Source organism: Vidua chalybeata, chromosome 18, assembly GCF_026979565.1.
Source record: "Vidua chalybeata isolate OUT-0048 chromosome 18, bVidCha1 merged haplotype, whole genome shotgun sequence".
NCBI lineage: Eukaryota > Metazoa > Chordata > Aves > Passeriformes > Viduidae > Vidua > Vidua chalybeata.
The window spans coordinates 12,163,415-12,181,889 of NC_071547.1; the positions used below are offsets into that span (position 1 = coordinate 12,163,415).

The 18,475-nt window shown below is 46.8% G+C and overlaps 1 protein-coding gene across 1 annotated transcript; it reads right to left on the minus strand.

Moving 5' to 3' along the window:
- Positions 1 to 987: 987 nt before the first annotated feature.
- On the minus strand, positions 988 to 10,406 carry LOC128797058 (solute carrier family 2, facilitated glucose transporter member 11-like). The gene is made up of 12 exons (XM_053959283.1): positions 10,386 to 10,406; positions 8,560 to 8,658; positions 7,878 to 8,038; positions 5,985 to 6,109; positions 5,142 to 5,271; positions 4,875 to 5,023; positions 3,992 to 4,179; positions 3,599 to 3,709; positions 3,011 to 3,112; positions 2,811 to 2,886; positions 1,810 to 1,937; positions 988 to 1,188 (listed from the first exon to the last, which is right to left on the minus strand). Exons 1-12 carry the CDS (start codon positions 10,404 to 10,406, stop codon positions 988 to 990), a joined length of 1,491 nt encoding a protein of 496 aa, XP_053815258.1.
- Between the last annotated feature and the right edge of the window lie 8,069 nt (positions 10,407 to 18,475).

Here is an 18,475-nt window from a genome sequence, read left to right on the forward strand (position 1 = left end):
TTGAGACAAAACTGGAAGGAACTTAACAGAGTCAGGCCAGTGCCTGTGAAAGGCCATATTCAATGAGGAGTGCTGCCCTGTTCTGTATCAGAATCAATCTCACATCTGGGTCTTTGCCAATGTGCTCTACAGAGACAACACGGACATGCTGCAGAGAACATTGTGGTGTGGTCTGAAGATCCACATCCAGAACAAGCTGCTGCCATGCCAGCTCCTCACCATGCTTAACCTCAGCAGGGCACAGCTGCAGAACCCTACAAGATGCACCAGCAGTGTCTGTGGGAGCAGAACAAACTGGACCAGAGAACTACTTGTGCTTTACAACATAGGACTCGAAGACAACAAACAAGCCCTGAAGAAAACCAGTCCAGAATAAATAGTCTGCAACAATGCCCAAAAGTCTGTTGTATAATAAGCCACTTAGCAAGTACTAGAAGCTTTCTTTCTAATCCATCTGTCACATGTTTTTATAGCTGAAAATAATTAACTGCTCACTATTGCTTAACAAGTAGGGGTCTATTTGAAATCACTTAATAACAGAAACAACGGGAGCACCAAGACAAGGTACTGAAAATTTCATCTGGTGTCTGAAAACAGAATTTAATCGCATTAATTTCTGTGTTAGAAAGGCCAGATTCAGGGGCAAGGAAAGAAGGACTTCTGAGATGGAAGTTACTGTTTGGAGAAATTCTGAAGACATTTTCTAAAGCATTATATGGTGTTGTATGATAAGAGAATAAGGCATCATTCTGTCACTCTCTGATATGGATTCTAAAATATGCATGTGTTACTCAGTGCTAAAAGCTGAGAACAGATGATTGAACTTTTGCTTGGATTTATCAGTTCAAGTTTATGTTTTCAAGGTGAGCTTAAGAACCTAAGAGTAATATATTGTCCCTAACTTCTCTCTTTGTGTCCCTGCAAGAGCACATAGCCACTGCTGAATTCACTGCAGAATCCCCCCAGATACCATCTTCCTTTCTTCTGCTACAATGTGGTGGTTTTGATCTCCTCAGGGCCTTTATAGAAACCTCCACGGGTCTTAGTTTTGAAGTTCCGTTTCCTGAACTCCTCCGAGATTTCCAGGAAGGACTTTCCCTTTGTCTCAGGAAGGAAAAACCAAACGTAGAGGGCAGTGCAGACACAGACCACAAGGAATGGGATGTAGCAGAAATGAGCTAGACTTTTCTGAGGAGGAGGAAAAAACAAGACAGTGTTGGTGACATTCTGTATGATGACAAAAAGGCCACTAATCCCTCTTCCTGTGTGGTCTAAAGTCACCCAGAATTTCTGTGAATCCTGGTGAGAGCCTCACATGCCTGGATGCAACAGCTCCCCAGCATAGAGTGGGAAATTTGACATAGCAAGAAGAGTATTTTGAAATGTCTTTTTCTGTCTTTCTCTCTATATATAATTGTATAGCATGGGAGCCCTCAGTAGAAAATAAGACAGGAATGTATATTGTGGAGTTCTGCTCCCTTTTGCTTCAGGAATCATCTTAGGGAACAGTGCCAGGGTCTGGCAAAGGGAAATTACTTCACATCTTTAGTTCCAGCTGTTCTCAGCTGAGGACAGACAAGGAATATTTATCATCCATCCCCCAAATGATTCCACTCCCAACCTCAAATCAGAAATCACCAAAGGGAACACGGAGAAAGTTTGGTTTAAAGGAGTTCTGGCCACTGTCCTCATAAAGATACTTTTCAAAGAAGTGCTATCTTGCTGCTTGCAATATTCTCTTTTCCTGGTCACTACCAGAGCCTCTTTCTTGCACAGAACACAAAGAGCTGCTCTGCTTTGGGAACGCACCACAATGAATGGAAAGGCTGTTCCAACCAGAAACAGGTTGAACCAGAGCAGGGAGCCACAGATCATGTAAGCAGCTGGTCGGGACATTTGATCAAAAACCTCTGTGGGCAGAACTCCTGTTACACCAGCTGGAAAAAGAAACGGCAAGAAAGTTAATAATGTTGTTGACATTACATTAAAAACAAGAGAACACATCTTAACAAGAAAACCCAACATGAAGTATAAGAGGTGAATTTTTAAGTTAAATATTAAGGGACTGGGTAATTATTCAAACTTTCTCATGTTAGAATGAACTGCCAGGAAAGATTTTGTAATCCACATTATTCTTACCAGGACCCAATGGTGAGAAAGGCTTATAATTGATTCAACTCCATGGCACTGTAGGGACTGGGACAAGAAATGATTGCCAACTTGTCTGGCATGTGACACTGGCAGCATGGTTCTATTCTTACCTGCTTTCCTTCAAACTCAGGTGAGCAAAGAGAGTCTCACATCTATATATTCACCATGCAAACATCCACAACATCCTGTGTATTGCCCACCCCCAGAAGCTAGTGTATTCTGCCACTGTTAGTAGGCTAACAGATAGATGTGGAAATTGTGCTTCCAGGTGTCTGCAAGGAAATAATCAGATGGCATGGCCAACAATTTCTAGGATTAAAGTCAAGCATTAGAAATTCTGGTTTACAGACCTAATGGACTGGGCAGCAAATCAAAATCTTGTCATCTATTTAAGCCAAGAATCACTTCCAAGTGCCTTGGCCTAATAGCCAGGATGATTGTGAGGGGGAATATGACACAGAGAGAAATGGGCACAGCCTGGCCCTGCACAACACTGACTGAACAGGGGCAGCAAACCCCTGTGACACAGCAGAAACTGCCTCGTTCCTTGGAGTATGCAGCAGATAAAGAGGGTCTGAGAGTTTCCATAAGATGCCTGCACACATCTCCAAACCCTTGCAGTACCCAAAAGTTTCACTGACAACACTGAGGGAACTGACCTGGTCCGATTCCAAAGCTCAGGATATAGGCGAAAATGCAGGCCATGCTGAGATAAGGCATCCAGCTAATCTGAGTCTACAGCCACAGAGACCAATGGAAAACCAGTGAGGGCACTTATTTGCCACCACTGAACACCCCAGTCATATAAAAGGCAAAGCCCATCTCCATTCCACTGAAATAGTTCAGTAAAGTTTGTTACCTGCTGGCTCAGAGCGACCATGAAGACAATGGCCCATCCTGCCATGAAGATGTATCCCCCCAGCAGCAGCGGCCTCCGACCAGCGTAGTCTATAATCATGTTCTGCACAAAGTGATACAGGGGAATAAAGCAAATTATTTCACCTGGGTTTATATTTCCTGCCTCTTTCCTCTTTACCTTTCAATACTCCATGCCTAGTTTGCTCTACAATAACTTTCAGGATGTTGCCTGCTTCATAGCAAAAAAAAAAAATACTCAAAAGAAAGTTCTGGTGGCAGGAGTCAGGCAAGAAGGGTGCTCAGGGGAGATGAGAATGTCCCAGCTGCACCTAAATTCTGCCACCATCCATATGAACACAAAGCAAGAGAGTTACATTTGTTGGAGATGTCAGACAGTGATGGCAGTGCAATGTCTGACCAAATTCCTCTGCATTAACCCATCTGGCTGGGGGTGCTGACAGACAGCCTGGCTCCTGTGCTTAAAGGGCTTCCTTGGCATGAAAAGCAATGTAAACCCCAGGTTTGTAATGAGCGGCCTCCTCCCTGCCAGCAGAGGCTGCTTGTCACCAGAGTGCACTGAGACTCTCACACAAGTGACAGATGTGATCAGCTCACAGCTTCCCGTGCCGATTACAACATAGGGGATTTTGTCCTCAGGAATTCCAGCCTCTTGGAACACATAAGCTGCATAAAAATACATCTGTGAAGAGAAGAAAGGAGAAAGCAGTAAGGGAAGACATCTGAAAATACATCCCATTGCTCTTCCTGAAGGACCATGCAGAGTGACCAACGCGCTGCCACACAGGCTATTTTGACAGCATCCTTCTGAATCTTCCCATAATGCACAGGTGTATTTTGGGAACCAAGCAGCTGTCATGTGAAGATCTCCACAGGCAGAGAGACACTAGTCATTCCTCTCCTGCTGCCAGAATGTTGAGCCCAAGAGCTCCCAGCCACGGCCCAGGACACAGCGGCTGCTTACCGAGTCGTTCCCGCAGAGCTGCATGGCGCTGCTCAGCACCACGATGCTCACCAGCTGCCACCGCAGGGCAGGGTTCTGGAACAGCTCCCATGGGGTCTTTGCTCTCTGGCCTTTCACAGCAGCCTGTTCTGCCAGCATCTCTTCCAGCTCTGCACTCAGGTCACTGGTGCCTCTGAGCTTCTGCAGTGCTGCAAGGACAAGGCAACCTCTTACTCCTGGGCTTTCTCTTCAGTTCGCTGCTCTGCAGGGTGATGGCTGCAGAAAACTGCAGGACAGAGCCTGTGATCATGCTGTGACCTTCACAGAGTTCATCAGTTGTGGTGTAGCCATTTGAAAGATTTGGGGGAAAGGGAGTGCAAATCCCTCACCATTGTTTGACAACTGAGTATTTCCCAACAGTGCCATTTTAGCTGCCATGCTTCTGCCTCAGATCTCAAGTGCTTTCCCTGGGAAATGCAGGCAATGTGTTCTTGGTACACAGCACATATTTCCCACAAAATAACTCCAGCCCTCTGCATATGAGGATTTGTATGCCACAAATCTAAGTAAATCCTTTAATATGAATTGGCTTCAGGTTTGATCCTGAGCTCTTCAACCAGCAGTTATTTCACTTCATAGTTACAAAACATATTTGCCATTGTGAACACAAGTCTTACCTTTTGACCCTACTACTTAGCAAATAAGCTTATTGTAGGAAGATGCCTTTCAATTACCTCAAGAGATCAAATACATTTAAGATTATAGAATGTTTTTTAGTTTGGAAGGAGGGAGTGATCATATTTACTCCTTGATATGAAACTTCCTCCATGTAAAATTTGTGACACCATTCCAAAAATGTTGGGGCCCAAGTCTCACATATTCCATGAAGTCACCCTAAACTCACCAGAGATGCAGGATTCTTTGTCTCCACGGTCAATCAAGAGATATCTGGGACTTTCAGGGAACCACGGCAGAGCTGTGAGCTGGATCAGGGCAGGAACCACATTGCTTGCTAAAAGGAATGGCCAGCTCTCCTCCCCTCCTAGGAGCTCCCTAGAGAAAAACAAATGATGACCATTTACACAGTATTTTTACAACCTACCAAATGTGGGAGGGAGGGAGGGAGGGAGGAAAGAAGGAAGGAAGGAGTGGGCTGCTTGCTTTACCTTACCTGAGTCCAACAACCTGCCCCAGCACCAGCCCCAGGGCTGTAAACGATGCAGAGGTCAAGGCCACAGCTCCTCTGAGCTTCTTTGGGGCACTCTCTGCCAGATACATGGGCTGAATGTTCATGCTCACACCTGGGCAAGACAGACAAATACTGGCCTCAGCTTGTGGGCAGAGGAGACAAGAATAAATGCAGGCAGGCACCTCTGGAGGTTGCCAGCTTCACTCTTCTGTGGCAGGCCATGTGAAAACTAATCTACCAGTGCTTGTTATTCACCCAAACCTTCAATTTCACCCCTCTCTTTGTGGGTGAATGAAATGTGGTGTATTTGTGTGGTATTGAAATGAACACACATTTCAATATTCATCAGTAGCAGTGGATAATGAAACTGAAACTTGTCAGGGCCTCAGTCCTATGGTCTTTTCAGCACCAAATCCAAGGTTATATGCAATGTTTCCCTCAACTTCCCCCTTTTGAGGGGAATATCATATTTTAAGTCCCTTATATTGATCATTTCCTGGGATGAACTTCTACAAAAGCTTTTGTGTTGGTGCTCATGCTGGTGAGTAACTGACATTCTTACAAGCAGGTAGGGATCCACTTTCAGCTCAAATTTTCCCTGTGCCCAGAGATGCTTATGTGTAGTACACAAAACCCCCTTGCCTGTGTATGCCTTAAAAGAAAGCCCTTAGAGGCAAAATATAAAATCTGTATATACTTCTTAATTCACTTACATGTGTATGATCAGCCTAAGGATTAACTGCTTTAATATCCTGGATCATTCCTACTTAAATCTCTTCTGATTGTTACCACCTTCATCCTTCTATGTTTCTCATGTTGCTGTACCTGCATTCACGCCAGTAAAAAATCTGCTGAGCATAATAATTTCAAAGGATTTGGCCATTCGGCTGAACCCGGACAAGGCTGCAGCTATGATCACAAAGCCATTGTTCACCAGCAGGGACATCTTCCTTCCGAGAGAAAAGACAGTTGTGAGCACATGTATTGTAAACACAGGTGAACCCGGTGGGAAGGAATGCTGATGTCTGATTCCAGTTCAGAAGGCTGAATGATTTCTTTATTATAACTATACTATAATGCATTAATATACCATTTAAAGGAGATACAAAACTACAAACCTACTTGTTCTAACTACCATATCTAACCCACTCACAACTTGTGACCCTATTCTTGAGAGTCCAGCCACAGGTGGATTGGATTGGCCACCAGGCTCAAACAATCCTCACCAGAATCCAATCAAGCAATCACCCAAGGTAAACAATTCTCCAAACACATTCCACATGGGAAAAACAAGGAGCAGAAATAGAAATTGTTTTCTCTCTCTTCTCTCTGTGCTCCTCTATGACAGAGTCCTGAGAGAGAGAAGAATGTGCCTGTCACACCCACGTGTGTCAGGTCCAGCTCTGGCATAAACCACTTCCCCGTGGCAGGTGCCACCTGCCAAGGCTGGCAGCTGCAGATGGGCTGCAGCCCCACCACAGAACCTCCTGGTGAATCCAGCCCTGCAGGAGGTGTCCCTGTGCCACCTCAGGGTGTCCCTGCAGTGCTGCCTTTAGGCTCTCTGAGGCCACCACCAGGTTCTCCCCCAGCCTCAGGGCTCTTGTGCTCAGGTGCAGTTCCCATTTGAATGGAGAGGAATATTCCTTCAGCAAGCCATGCACATTTTGGTCTGAAAGTGCTAATTTGCTGAACAGGCATTTTTCATGTAATAGTGTAATCACTGTGAAACTTTGTCAGAAAGTTTTCATGTGTTCCAGGAGAAATTCCTGCTGAAAACCAGAGGAAAAAAGAGCTCTATTGACCCTTACTGTTATTATTGCTGGAAATTCTCTCTAGTCCCTGCTCGCTGCCTTACCAGTCAGTCTTTGTTTCTCTTATTTATGATGGAATATGATTTTATTCCAAAGTAGAACGGGGTGAAATCTCAAAAATGTAATGGATTAAGGAAGCCATATCCTTTCAGGTCCTCGTAACCATGAAACTAATAAGTCATGGGACCTCAAACCATAATGGGGTCTCCCTTCATCACGTAAGAGGAGCAAACCAAAGTGATAGCACATAGAGGAAAATCTTGGGGTCAAGAGACAGGGAGGCAAAAATCTAATTTCCTATAAGTTTATGTTGGTAACATTGGTTTGTTTGTTAGGGTATTTTTTTTTTTTCCTGAAGAGAACTGGGGAGAGAGCTGTGTATGAAAGATACATGAGGTAAGACATATTTTCCAGAGACTCAGGCACAGAGAAAAAAATCCCATTGTGGAGATTTAATGAATACTTCCTGAAATATTTCAGACCAAAATGTGGATACACAGCCTGTGAGACATGAGGAGCTGGGATGCAACCACTGCTCTTTGTAAGCACCCTCTGTTTTTCTAGTGTCATTCCCACAGTTAATTTTGAAGAAAAATCTTTAGTTTGATCGATTACGATTTCCCATTTAAAAGCACAGCAGAAAACTGTGCACAAAAATTATAGAGATTATGTAGGTGGGCACTGTGGTAAGGAGTTGAGCTGAAATCCTTGTAGCACCTCAGCTGGGCTGGAATGTGAAGAGAAGTAATGTGGGTAATGAGAGGTAATGTGGGGAAAAAACTGTTCCCCAATGAGTTTTGAGATACTCATTATTTTTAACCATGGTGGGTATTTTGCTGTAGGGATCCTGATTCCTCTTGGACTAAGGGAAGCTGCAAATCTTAAGTTAAACTCTAACACCTCTTACCTGCCCAGCATGATGGCCATGGGACCAGCAGCCACAGCCCCAGTGAGGCCTCCCAGAGGGTAGGCAGAGACAGTGAAGGACCAGAGCAGCAGGACCATGTTGCTCTCCAGGGGAACGCCCATGCGCTCCAGCCAGGTCGTGTTCATGAACACCTGGATGTACTGAGAGAGAAGGACAGAGCTGCAGAACCACCAGAGAGGGGAAGGACATGGAAAAAGGCTCCTTTATTCTTACATCTATTTATCCTGTGTTTATGCTTCCAATCTCCTCCAGTTCTTAGATGTGTTTTTAGCAAAGAGTTTAGGGTATAAAACTGTTGCTGTTGAAAAGTTGCAGTTGGTTTATATCTCTATGTAGTTATTTTTGATAATTTAAAAATTGATTTCATGGGTCTCACTTTCAATCTAAGGGCAAAAATCAACTTTAAAGGATGCATGTTGAAAAATTCTAGGATTAGATTTTCCTAAAGCAGTTGAGACAAAGCTTTTGAATAAACTCTTGTGACACTAGGTCCTGCTCAAGGGTGGCTTTTGGCAACAAAGTGCCCTGGATGTCAATTACACAGAGGGAACAACACATCCTGGCTTTGTGTCCCTCAGCAGCAGCAGCCTGCAGATTTCCAGTGGCACACCACTGCTCCCAGGGTCTGTCAGGGGCAGACTCTCGGACCAGCAGTACTTACTGAGGCTGGGGCATTGATGATGGAGATGTTGTAACCATACTGGAAGGTGCCTCCAATCCCAGCAGCACATATTGTCAGGATCAGGATCTTGTTCTGAAGCTGAAGAAAAGGGGCAGGCAATGGATGGCTTCCTTTACAGAATAAACTGAATCAAAAGACATGGAGACTTTGAGCTGGGGGATTTTCCCATGGCCATGCATACCCAGTGCATTTGGGATTCCTTGGTGTGCTGTTATTCCTGTCCTTTCATGATAATAACACATATTTTAGATTAGAGTGTCTTTCCTGTGATGCTGCACTTGTTGTACAGAGCAGACAATGTTCAGCAGTCTGTAATTGTGCATTCAGCGTTATGAGACAGGTGAAATATGTGGCAGGCAGTGGGTTCCCATGCCATGTTCAGGTCTCCTTGGGGACATTGCTCCACGAGCATTGCCACTTGCTCACATTGCCCAGTGACAGCAGCTCGGGCAGCACGGGCAGGGGAATGGGCTGGTATCAAGACAGGGATCAGTGCTGGTATAAAGACAGGGCTCTTGACTTTTCCAAGGGTGTAGAACAAGCTGTCCTGGCTGGCCCAGCTCGGCAGCTGACAGCTCACTGGCAGGTTGACAAGCAAAAACATACAGCTTTTTTCTACTACCCGTGCCTTTGGTTTTCCCATCTGTAGGTGAAATCTGTGACAGGCAAGATGTGCCCGGAGGGAGTCTTGGGACTGGGAGCTCTATTCCATCTCAAGACCACTCTGAGCATGCTAGGGGCCCCTGGTCTTTAGCCTGACTCCTCCTGCACAATGTTCTGGGTGGCCCAAGGCCAGGATGGCCTTTGCCAGCCCCCTGCTTAAAAACCCCTCCCACCGGGAGAGCTCTAGTGTAACATAAAGAGCCCATGCTCAGGCTCGGCTCTTTGCCAGTCAGTGCAGGGCACCTCAGGCCAGATTGTGTTTTGCCACATGAATATGACCCCAGTGACCCTGAGAACTTAAATAACCCAAAGCTGAGAACCTCTTTCTGCTTTACCTGTTCAGTTTCTTCTTACAGAGCCATCCACCAAAGAAAAGGAAATTTTGCTCTAGTCTCACAATAGCTCTAAAACCACAATTAAAATGTTGGATTTTTTCCCTTTTCTCAAAGTGTTTTCTTCTAAATAACTTCCATACCAGCCCGAGACAGGATGTCCTCCAGGACAGAAATAAAGCCAGACTATTCCAAGCCTGTAGCAAGAGGAGACTGAGCTCTCCTGTCCCAGCTAGCAGCAGATACATTTCGCTTGCACTTTCCATGGCTACACTGCTTCCCTGTCCTGTTACTGACAACTGAGCTAAGGATTGGGCACCTCATATCTCTGCTGTTCCTCATTATCCTCGTTCTCCAGGTGAGAGAGTTTCCTCTCCCTACAACAGCACATTTCTTTTCCATTTACAATGTCTAGGAATATACTACTCCTTCTGCTCATTTCCCTGCTTTCATTATAGAGTACATCCCCTAGCAAATCGTGTGTCACAGAGCTCTTTTGTGACCATGAGCTAAAGCAAAATGGTTTGTTTCTCCTTTCAGGGGCCAGCAAGCAGCTCTGTGCTCAGAGCTGAGCTGTATTTCCAGAGTGAGCTTCCCAAGCCTTCCGTAACACCCGGCTCCTGCAGTGTTTTCCCAGCCACCGTGGTGGTGTGCAGCTGCCAGGAGAGCCATTAGTCTGGCAGCTTTATCCCAAGGACTGTGATGAACTGGAAAAATAATTCTATGCAAACCTGACAGTACTTACACAGCCTTATAAAAATTCAAATTTAAAAACATCTGTCAATAAGAATAGAAAAGTAGGTATTTTACCAGTCTCTGCAGCTTGTTCATCCTCTTTTGTAGGTTTTCCTCTGTCTGCCAAAGCCTCTGGTACTCTCACGGTGCTCTGAAGGATTATTTAAATCTCCAGCACAGGAATGTGTATTTAGTCACCCATTACATTAGGATAAGACACTTGATTTGGCAGGTGTTTTGCCAGCTGATTTACATGTCCAAAACTGAGCTGCATGTTCATTAGCAAGACAGTTCAATTCATTTTGTTGAAAGTCCATGACAGCCCAGGGAAATGATTCTCCAAGATCCAGATCTGTCTAAACCCTCTTGAAGGCCAGTGCTTTACAACATCAATTTCTTCTCAGAGCATCTGGCACAGCTACCACTACCACTTCTCTGATTAAGTGTGATCAAAGCAGAAGTGAACTACAGTTTTTTTCCTGATTGTATTTGTCCTGGAACACAATCTAGGATCTGAAAGACAAACCAGACTATGTCCTTTGGTCCCATCAGTGACAGGAATGAATGAAGCCCAAGCTTTTCAAATCCCTGGTTATCCAAGGCCTTTCCCTGTGCTCCTGTCTATGTCCTGGTGACAGATAGGCAATGCAGCTGTTGCTGGAAAGGCTGTGCACGAAGGCACAGAAGGCTGTGCTCCTGTTCCCTCTCCACAGCCTGGCACAGAGCCGACAGCCACACGTAGAGCTCCTGTCAGGTACAGCAGACAGCAGTGACAGCCTTGCTTCTTTCTACAGAACAGAAAGGCCCTCCCTGGCAGTGGGAAATGGTGAATCCTTATGAATCCTAGAGATGGAGATGGAGGCACATTGCACTGCCAGCAGTGATATTAAAGCTACTGCTTCATAAAATATCTGGCCTTCAGGGGTAATCATCCTTTTAACATCCTTTTGTCCTGCAGAGTGAGATTTGTGAGGGCCCTGGCAGATTTCAGAGAGTTCTAAATAAGTAAAATGTTTTTAAATGCCTCTTTGTCCCTATTCAGGTTTTGCTGCACCTGAACAGAAATATGAGCCTGTTCCACCTCACAGAGGTATTCTCTGGTGAATGTGTAGCCAGGGATGTGGTGCTGCATCAGCTGCAGCCACTAAGTGGCAGGAGAAGTACAAAATTTGCTGTATTAGGCTCTGAGTGCAGCATGCCAGCACGGTGCTGCCTGTGGCATGTGGCAGGGGTTAGATGAATGCTTCCAACAGCTTCCCAAACAATAACTGGGAAACAGACGTAACTGTACCAGTCAACAGGCACTGATGGATCGTTTAGGCAGCATATATCAAGAACAGCAATTCATTCAAAAATGAGAGCTCTTAGTTTCCTCATGCTGTCTGCTCTGAGCTTGTGCCAGCTGCCAGAGGTGAGGGAAGTCCTGTGGGTGGGCAGTGAGACGCTGGGGATTGTGGCACAGGCTGTTCACGAGCCTGCTCCAGAGGGGGCATAAACTGGATGTTACTGTGGTGGGATCTATGTGCAGCTGGCTAGCTGGGAGCTCCAGGATGTTTCCTCTACCTTTTCTAGCGACAGCTGCCTTGATGAGGAGTGAAGGGATAGATTTTTTTCATCTGCACAGCACCTATATTACTTGTGCTTTGGTGCTGAGAGATGTTCACACTGGTTGTGTTTCTACCTGGCTTTTTGCTGCACCTTAAAAACCCCAGCTTTCCCAATGTTTCATCCTTGTTGTCAGAGTTTCAGAGTCGCAGTTGTAGAAGAGAAATCTCCAGGGTCAGGGTCTGTCACCAGGGCACAACCACTGCTCTGCAGTTACTCAACCTCCTGGTGCTGGAAGCCTTCACATAAACCCGGCAGGTTTCCAGCAGCACTGTGGGGACCCACCACCTTCTTCCTTCAAATACTCTTTCACTGAACTCAAAGTTGTCATAATCAGGGTGAAATATGATGCCATGTGCATGGGAGAGGAGTTATTTGGAGAACGTGATGGCAGTGTCTGCCTGCAGGAATAAGTGGTAATCCTGCCATTAGGAAAGACCATCAACACATGCTCTTTGATCTGTCACGAACTGAGGGGTTCCAATGTTTTAGTGTGTTTTTACACCAGAATCATCTGGACCAACTTCAAGGGGAGAAAAGGGGCCTCATTTCCATCTGTGAGGCTTGGATCTACAGGATGAATTCTCCCTACAAACGCTACCCTGTAAATTGCAGAGAGATTTGGAGCAGCTCCTTGGCTGGTTGCTGACTTTCCCAAGCTCTAGCCTGGCTATTTCTGCAATCCCTTCTCACTTTCCTGTAAGGACCATCACTGTAAGATACAAAATGCCTCTGTTTGCTTGTCCTGACTCTTGCAGAACTCACTCAGAATACAGAAGACAAATATTGAGATCCGCAAACAAGCCGCTTTCTCAAGAAACATGCAGCAGGTTTGCTGATTTCATGGTGAGAGCAATGTTTATGGAACTTAGTTGTTGAAATGGATTTTTCTTTGTAGGAAATGAGTGCCCTGCTGTGACACCAGTATTCTCAGTTCCAGCAGTTCGCTAATGTTCTTTATAAAAACCCCACAATTTATGTAAGTTCAAGGCACTGCATAAGAACTTCAGGAAATGAGCTTCATCACAGAGGTTTCTCAGGGCAGGGACCCAATGCAGACAGAGCCTCTGCTACCACACAGAGTCACTGGGACGCTTTCCAGAGCAGTGGAGATCCCTGGGAACTGAGTCCTTTGAGGACACGAGGGCTGAGACAGCCAAGGGAACTTGCTGCTTTCCCTTGCTAGCTGGGATTTTTGGATGTCAGAAGAACAGCTGTATGTTCTATGTGTTGGATCAGCAATCTGCCTTTTCCTCCACCTGATAAGCACTAGATCTTCTCTGGGAAAACTGAGAAAAGTCAAAATACTAAAATAATGGAAATACCTTTTTTTTTTCAGTCCATTGTGAGCTGTAGGTCATGCTGTGGCTGAACGTTTTCTTTTCCTTCCCTCTCTGTAACAGACACTGATACAGGCAGTTAGTTGAAATTGAGTGACCTCAAGGCCAGAAGGAACAAAGTCCTTGCTTGAACAAAACCTCTGTTTCTGTGTGTGAGAGAAGAGCATTTAGACTCTACCAAATGGCATCAAATGTTGCTGAATGTTCCCGTCAGAAGAGAGGAAAATGTGTGCAGCAGTGTGAGAGTGTCAGACTCATCCTGGTTTCTTATTTAACAGTCCCTTCAGACAGAGCTTTTCATTAAAGCTGTGTCCTGGCTATTGAGAGGCAGCGGGACTGGGACTCATAGTCCTGCCTCTGGTGAAAACCAAAGTACAAATACCTTTTCTGACTCCTTGTAGGGGTCTCCAGCAGTTCTCAGCACGCTCAGTTGATTGCTGCTATTGTGAGTGTAGCACAGACCTCTTTTTATAAGACACAAGCATTGTTTTTCAGTTCTCTTGTTGATTTGGCCACAGTGCTTATGAAATGGATGTTACAAAATAAAGGCCCCTGAAGGATATTCCCTACTGACAGCTGTGTGAGGTGACCTGTGGTGTAGGGGACAGATCACAAGGCAAAAAAAAAAAAAAAATAACAAGAATTATTAAACACTGGAGAAAAATAACTGTGCAAAGAGACAGACATTTTCTTGTTTGATGTCTTCAACTCATGATCAGAAGCTGTTTTGGAAGAGGTGCTTTATTTGGATATGTGATGAGGCTCTGCTCAAGGAGATTTAAATGAGACATGCCAGACACAAAACTTTATTTTTGAACTAAAAACCATAGGAAATAAAAATAATATTAACTGTAATTTACAGCAAACCCTGTGCAAACCACATGTCCTTGGAGGGCTGAACTCTAAGTGCTATCTTTAGTTTCTTTCTAACAAACAAACAAATTTAAAAATCCATCCAATTCTGTATGATTCACTTTCTCCTGACTTTAGCCATCACACTCCAGAGTTAGCTGATTTGGAACAAGAAATCCTTTAGTGAAGGAGGAAGAATTTTTATATGGCTATTACACATGGAAAAGTAAACATTTCAAGTGCCTCAACAGTTATGATTACACAGCTTATCTATGTGCAGCGGGTTCATGGAGCTCTTGCACCTCTTGTCCATGCCACCAAGGACTGAGTCTGGAGGCTGAAAGAACCTTCCAGAAAGGTCCTCCTGGCTGGTGTGCCTCACTTGTTCCTAGTGCCAGGGCATCAGGCACGTAGAGACCTCTTCTACACCAAGGCTACTGTGGGCTCAGGCATGGCATGTCCTGGGGTGAGACCTTGAACACAACTGGACTGAGACACAACAGGGTCTCACACCCTGGTGGGGGGGTCTCTCACCCCTAGTGCGTGTCGGGGTATCTTCATTCCAGATGAAGGAAAGATTCGGGGCTGTAAGCAGGGGGTGGAGCATTACCCAAGCAAGGGGCTCGGGGTTATGTGGCCCGGGAGCGAATGCTCTCCCTCGAGCAGCCGACAGCCCAGCTGGAGGAGATGCCTGTGCGTCACCAGGCCAGGCACGGCTTGTCACAGCAGGACACGTTACAAAACATCATCAGATGAAGTTACAAACAAAATGCCATGACGCTGAAGAGCAGAGGGCACATGTCAGCGGCCGGACACTCACAAGTGCGTGCCTGGGGCTGTTTTCCTGCCCCATCAGCTGCGGGCGGGGTGAGCGCCCTGCCAAGGGCGCCAGTGCTCGTTAGGGCCTGTGCTGACACGGCACAGCTCCTTTCATCCTGCGAGCCCCGGATTGCTGTGCTGGGCAAAATGGGAGCTGCTGCCTTTAAACAAAGCAGCTGTTTATCCTTGAAACAATTAGAGACGGCAGTTAGATCTTGAACTCGTTACTGAGCCCAAAACAATTATGATAAAAACAAGTTCCAGATGGGCTCAAAAGGAGTTGTTTTTGTCTTTACTGAATTAGAATGGATTCCATGTCTTCAAGTCCCTCTGGTATTTATGGACAGGAAACATGAATTACACACAATAATTTACTACAAACAAAAGAGATGACTGCTGCAACAGCCCATTTATCTTTGCTCATGTGCCTTCTTGAGGTTTATGTGCTGTTCAACTCATGGGGAGAGTTAATAGCATTTTTCTCTGTTTTCTAACTCTGCAGTTTTGCTTTGCAGAAACTGAGACAGGAAGCTGTTGAATTTATGCTGCAGGTTACTATCACCAAGCCTGCAGATGCACAGTGGGTAAATATTGTCTGGCAAAGAGATACCATCATGTTTCAGTTCTTCCTTTGAAGGACCTGTGCAAAGGTTACAGTTGGGAGTCCTTCCAGCAGTCCTCTGGCTGCTCCAAGAGCATGCAGACAGAAACCTTTCTCAAAGCCTGTCCAAAATGGACTGAAGTCTGGGCATCACACATATTTGTGTGGAAACTTTGAGTTTCTGACATCTTGGGTTTTGAAGCTGATGCTGCACACTGATAGCAATTGAGCTGATCCCCAAAGCAAGAGGAGCCCAGCAGATGGCAGGAAGCAATGCCACATCACTGTGCTACATCTGCTTTGAGTCCCCAGGCAGGGGCAGGACAAGGCAGGAGGAAATGAGTGACAGAACTCCTGGGCAGCATTTTTCTGGCAGTCCCTCTTACTTTCTTGTAGCTGAGACAAAGAGTTTGGCTTTGGGTTTTTTTTCATGCTTTTAGTTTGATTTCATGATTTTATAAAAGGCATCATAATGAAGGTGTGTATGTGAACCCAAATATGTGCCTGCACTGATGGGAACTTGTGGAAGGCCATAATTCCAAAAACCCATAAAATGTGGCACATTGTAGTAAAGATTAAAGCTGCCCTGGGTGTACTGTAGTGCATGAAGTCAGCTTGGCTGAGCTCCGAAGGGACTGAGATGGGCAGAAAGCAGCCTGGGAACTCAGGGTGACACTGAGATTTGTTTGGCCTCTCCCAGTGGGAGCTGGTGAGCATTTCATCACTTCTCCCTCTTCCCCCATAAACTCTAGATAAGAGGCCTTAAGTAGAAGCCTGCACAAGTGGAGTTCTTCAGTTTTGGTTTGAAAATAAGGGAAGAGGAAAAAAAAAGGGAAACTAAGTATTACTTTTTTTTTTTTTTTTTTTTTTTTTTTTTTTTTTTTTTTTTTTAGATTTTATGCAATGTCTAATTTGCACATAATCTTTCACAGAGAGTGAGTGGGATTGATTATTTGGATTCCCATCTCTGTGGAGCTAGTGAGGGCCTCCTTGCAACAGAGAGGCTCCCAATATTCTTCTCCCAGCCTTGGTTCAGATAAGGAAGGGGCAGGAATCATGGTGCTTGAATTCAGCTTCTGTCTCGTGTCCAGAAGCAGCAAGAGCAGATAGGAAACCTCTAATTCCCCACCCGAAGGAACAGGATACGTATTCATTTATTTAATTTATTATTCATTTATTGCCTCTCTGTTCTTCAACTCAGTTGCCCATTCTGCTGGGTCAGGAGCTGGCATGCTGGAGGGCTGAGCTGCAGCAGCGCAGCATTTGGGCTGAAACAGCCACATGAATAAGGGCAGCTCTTTGCAGAGCTCCTGGCCCGATGAATTTCCCTGCAAGCTCAGCTCTTCTCAACTGCCAGAGATCTCACACCAATCCCAGCTCCCACCAAAAGCCTGTCCCCACACAGCCAAGCCTATTGACATTGGGGTCAGTGCGTGAGTGCTGCAGTTTGGGGTCCAAGTTCCTCACTCCGCTCCACTGCCAGCATCCCTAATGCAGCTCCTCCTTCTCCTCCAGCCCCACCAGAGGTGCTCTCAGCATCACAGTGCCCAGGGCACTGGAGCCTGTTCTCTGATCTGACAGACCCCACTGGTCTCTTGTCTTCTCCTCTCTCCCCCCCATTATGTTGCTTCAACGTCATATCCTGTCATCTTCCATCTGGGTTTTGTATTTCATCAAAGGGCACTCGGGATGGAGGTGATGGAGGACACAAAGACTCCCTTCCCCCTCGGTAATTTCATTTCCCATTAACTGAAGGTTTAAAGGGAAATCTCAGGGCTCATTAAGGCTCTGATGACAGCTTAACCCTCTCTAGTACAAACCCAACACCAGGCCCATTCCTCATCTGAATCCAGGGTGGCTGTAACATTAGACCCGACTGCTGCGCAGGGCAGACAGGTCTGGGAAGCACAATCAGCAGGAGAGTGAAGGATGCCGGGTTTCTGGAGATGTGTATCAGCTCCGGTTCTGGGGAGCGCTGTCTGTGTGGGACACACGGGCAGAAACAGGCTCCGCTCCCTCCTGGCCAGGGAGGGCTCCTGAGCCCAGCACAGGCTCCGCTCCCTCCTGGCCAGGGAGGGCTCCTGAGCCCAGCCCAGGCTCCGCTCCCTCCTGGCCAGGGAGGGCTCCTGAGCCCAGCACAGGCTCCGCTCCCTCCTGGCCAGGGAGGGCTCCTGAGCCCAGCACAGGCTCCGCTCCTTCCGAGGGCTGAGCACAGGCTCCGCTCCCTCCTGAGAGCCCAGCACAGGCTCCGCTCCCTTCTGAGGACTGAGCACAGGCTCCGCTCCCTCCTGAGAGCCCAGCACAGGCTCCGCTCCCTCCTGAGAGCCCAGCACAGGCTCCGCTCCCTTCTGAGAGCCCAGCACAGGCTCCGCTCCCTCCTGAGAGCCCAGCACAGGCTCCGCTCCCTCCCGAGGGCTGAGCACAGGCTCCGCTCCCTCCTGAGAGCCCAGCACAGGCTCCGCTCCCTCCCGAGGGCTGAGCACAGGCTCTGCTCCCTCCTGAGAGCCCAGCCCAGGCTCTGCTCCCTCCTGAGAGCCCAGCACAGGCTCCGCTCCCTCCCGAGGGTCGAGTGCAGCGCTGCTGCTGTTCCCCGGGTCCCCTCAGCACCCGGTGGGACCACACATCTCTTGGTTTCTACCAGCCACCTTATGCGACCTTAACAGCTCGGTGCGATCTCGTACAGCCTGGGGAAGCGCCTCACTGCTCCATGCGGGAGGCAGGAGAGGTTCCAGCAGGAATCACTGAAAACCCCAAGCCCTTTGTGCCTTAGTGAATACAAAGCCCTTCTGATCAATGAAGCAAGTGGCAACACACCCGGGCTGGGGCAGCGGCAGCGCCGCCCTTCTCCCAGCGCGCCTCCCCGCAGCGGGCTCCTCTCCCTCCGAGCCAGCGGGGCAGCACCGCGCTGAGAGCCCCCGGCTCTCGGGGACACTGCGGGGCCGCAGCGG